The sequence below is a fragment of the Pundamilia nyererei genome, unplaced genomic scaffold (genome assembly GCF_000239375.1).
Source record: "Pundamilia nyererei isolate P.nyererei 1_Seehausen unplaced genomic scaffold, PunNye1.0 scaffold00092, whole genome shotgun sequence".
NCBI classification, from domain to species: Eukaryota; Metazoa; Chordata; class Actinopteri; order Cichliformes; family Cichlidae; genus Pundamilia; species Pundamilia nyererei.
In genome coordinates this window covers 1,645,248-1,649,191 of record NW_005187493.1, presented here as the reverse complement: position 1 = coordinate 1,649,191, position 3,944 = coordinate 1,645,248, and the positions used below count along the sequence as shown (strand labels likewise).

Below are 3,944 nucleotides of genomic sequence, written 5' to 3'. Positions count from 1 at the left end.
GGGGGGGTGCAGCAGAGGCGTTTAGAGCTGCTCACTGTCTACCTGCAGATCACAATATGACTGTCGGCATTTCGGGGGCACAGATACGCAACAAACTGAATAATGGCACCGACACACAGCAACAGTGCACAGCGTTACGCATGCCTGTTGATGGCAGCACATCCTCGGAGCTTAAAGATGCAGAAAAAAACCAAGTGTGCAGTGATGGACACGAACGGGTCCTCTGCTCTTAATAAAGCACGATCCAGCCACGGATGGGACAAAAGTGTGGCAGTGCGGTTTGACTGAGGGGTAGCTCGGCTGCTGTCATCGCATCAGCGCTCTCGGGGGAAACTGTTGAACGTGAACTGACTGAAGTCGAGACACATCAGATAGGCTCGATTACAGCTCGGCAGAGGTGCTCACAGCTCTCTTCTTTTTTAATGAGACGTGGTACTATCATAGCTTAAAAAAAACGCCTCAGACTGCAGGTCGACACATTTTTCTAATGAAGGTATCGACACGTAAACATGAGCTTTGAGCTGTTATCGGGGCCTATGCTGGGATGCGAGCGCCTGAATCAAGTGAAGGGTGGCGGGGTGCTGATGGAGGGTTTGGAGGTGGGGTGCTGTGACATTGCAACATTCACACGCTTCACCGGGACACAGTAACAAAAGACCGCTTTAATTGTCTCGCCTAGGTTTCATCCCCTCCACGTTGCTCCGCTCAGTGGGGGCAGGCATTCCCCCCTTCCACCGGGTGCAGTGTACTCTCATTGCAACGCAGGCACAGAGCAAAATAAATCCCGCACTAATCACTGTGCACACATCACCTAACGGCTATAGATCTTTTGAGCAATTGGCACAACACTCTGGGTAACATTCAATCAGCTCTGCTTACCATCAATGGCCCTGGCTGGAGCGATTACTTCCAAATTGTGTATGAATCCCAAGAAAAGCAATCCTGTTGCCAGCATGTTGGCCGCGATGCGCAACATTGTAGCCTATCTTGGAAGAATATTACTCATCAATCGCTTCTTGCTCCTGTCAAAAGCTGGAGGTTGCAGAGCAGACAGGCGACGACGTGTAACCGTGTGCCCCGGCGGGGATGCTCCTTGCTGGAAATCCGCTGTCTGGGTGCGCAGTGAGTGCTGACAGGGCTGCTGCTTGCTGTCTGCCCACACTCGGAGAGTAAGTCTTCCAGACTTGTCCAGGCAAAAAGCCGAGGCTTTCTCCCAGCCCGGGTTGCCTAAGGGGTCCTCGGATGCATGGAGAGCCCTGCCACAAAGGCTAGCAGGCTGAATTGAGCATCAAGCTAGCCCGGCTTGTAGGCGAGATGAAGGAGCTCGCTGGTGCCTGTAATCATGCAGCTGTCCGCCTTTTGTTCTCCCTGCCCCGATGGAGAAGAAGTCACAGGGGGGGAATAAGAAGTGGATCAAATGTTCCTCTCCTCCCCGCCACCTCTGCTGCTGCTGCTGGCCACAGATTGAGCCTGAAGCCCGGAGCCCAGTCAGTCAGCGGTCTGAGTGACGTCGCAACATCAGGGGGCTCAGCTGGCCCTCCCCTCTCCCTCCAGCACCACCCGACACCCCCACCACCACCATTCACCTCCTTCAAATTAGGCTCACTCATGTAAACTCGCAAACTGCAGTTGCTACCACGGTAGGGATTCTCAGTCCACCTTATTAAACGGATTTGACATTTAGATTGTGACATAAAAACACCCGATCGTTCCACTATTGTCGTTATTTTCAAGTACTTTGCAACTTCATCGGGATTTCACGTTGATTTGATCTGAATTTTCGCAATAATATTGGAAGTTGCGGTCAATCCTTAACAAATGTATTGAACAAGCCACCCAGTTGAAGCTTTATGCCACGGCTGCCCTAAATTTGTCAGTACTGCTAATTACCTAAATAATTTTTATGTTTCTGTAATGCTCAATCCACCAGCATGTAGGCTCCTTAATTCAAAATGACATTTTTAATGCTAAACTTTAATTATTGTCGTTATCCACCAAAATTCAAATGTACTGTTTTACAAAAAAGATGAAAAGCAGAATAGTATTATTTCATTTAAGATGCCAAATTCATCACTGAACAGGATATGTAGTTTTGGCGTTTGAATGTTATGTTGATTAACAACATTAAGTCAGTTTGCTATTTGCCCAATAAAAACCAACCTAATCTTTAGTTTTAAACAAGTTTCTGACAGATTTCTAATATTTGTGCTTTCATATTTTTATGACTGGTGGTCTAATAAATTTGCTAAGCACAGCAAACAATTTGCATCTTGATAGGACCCAATGACTTGCAGATTTTCAGACCCCCAAGCCAGCTACCTTCTGGATGCAGCCTTCACAGAACTAAGTTTAACGACATTTGAAGAAGACCCCACATGACCCCATAAACCTATTATGATGCACATAGTCTTGAAATCACGACTTTGAAGGACATGATCCTTGAAATGGAATGACGTTTTAGTGGAAGAATGCTTTACTCAAGAATCAGAGCCATACTTTTTAGTGATGTGTGTGGCCATGACTGGTATCTGATGCTTGCTTTCTGCCTTCAACAGGGTTCAACAGTACCCATGAAAAAGCTTCTTACTGTGATAATGAGGAGAAAGTCACGTAATGTGTTAGAAAATAGTGTGCAGAGGCATAATTACCACAGCAACCATTTTACTATTTAAAAAAGGTAACCAAAAAGTAACCAATCGTAGACAAAGCTGACACACTAACGGTTTTGTAAGCTGTGAACTGCCTAGTATGGAGGGAAACACCCATCTGTACATCAAAAAATCCATCCATCCATCTTCTTCCGCTTTATCCGAGGCCGGGTCGCGGGGGCAGCAGCCTAAGCAACAAAAATGTGTGGGGATTTTTTTTTTTTACCCTGAATGATGACAGCTGATGTTGTTGGGATGCTAAACCAGCCTACAAGAACCTCTATCCAAAACGACAGCCAGGCGGCGGACACGAGGGTTTCCTTGGCTTTGTCTTAATTTAATGTTTTCAAGATATGGAGAAGCTCATCCTGTCTATTTTGAGGCTGCTGCTTTCTCCACTGATACTCCAGCACATCGAGAAATGTTCGGAGAACTGATGGTATTTTGGATCATTACCATCGCTTTACATTCATCAAGTACAAACTGCTTACTTGAACATGTTAGGCAATAGGTTTACTTGGATCATTTAACAAAAACAACACCCTGAAACACATATTTTCTTTTACTGAAGAGCACTCCGGGGAGCTGGGACTATAATGCCAGAGAAAAAGCCTAAACTAAAGGTTTGGAATTAGATTACCTGGTTTATATAATCGTCGATGATAACATCTGATGAATACACAGAAAGACTACATACAATAAATGGCAGTGTGACTGTATAAGGTAAATTATAGATGGCTTAGATTAATTTAGACTTAAGCAGTGAATCATTTCAACATTTGTGGCTCAGCAGAGAGCAGACTTTGTAATGGTTTACTTCCTCTTTATTAAAACAAGTCATTCGTGGTCACAGTCCTACTGACGCTGATATCTGATGAGTCAAAGTTTTATTCTCGTTAACTCTGATTATGTTTGTTGTGACTGTATTTTGTTTTTAAATTCTGTGACTTTTTACATATTTAATTTAATCCCAACTTCAGTGTGAAATTCATTTACAAAAAAAGTGGCACAATCATGCAGAACTGGAAGAAACACAAGACCAGGTGTGGAGTCTTTAGACTGAGCCTTAATAATAACTATGTTTTTATAGGTTGTGCATGCTCCTGACAGCACAAATGAATCTGGCTTTTACTTACGCATCCCCAGTGTGTGTGCACCAGTTTAGAGCAACAATATCAAGTGACCTCTAGAATCTATCTGTGAAATGCTGTGCAGCACTGACACCTAGAGGGTCTACAGTGCAAGATTATCTAAAGCCAAAGAACAAAAGGTCTTTTGTGTCAGTGGAAAAAAAAA

General features: G+C 44.3%; 1 protein-coding gene across 2 annotated transcripts in view; it reads right to left on the bottom strand.

Moving 5' to 3' along the window:
- LOC102196276 (low-density lipoprotein receptor-related protein 1-like) overlaps positions 1-1,528 on the bottom strand; it is a 97,097-nt gene extending 95,569 nt beyond the window's left edge. For both annotated transcript variants that reach the window (XM_005739581.1, XM_005739583.1), the window contains exon 1: positions 880-1,528. In XM_005739581.1, the coding sequence (XP_005739638.1) occupies positions 880-976 (97 nt within the window). In that variant the 5' untranslated portion in view covers positions 977-1,528. The remainder of the gene's footprint in view (positions 1-879) is intronic.
- Between the last annotated feature and the right edge of the window lie 2,416 nt (positions 1,529-3,944).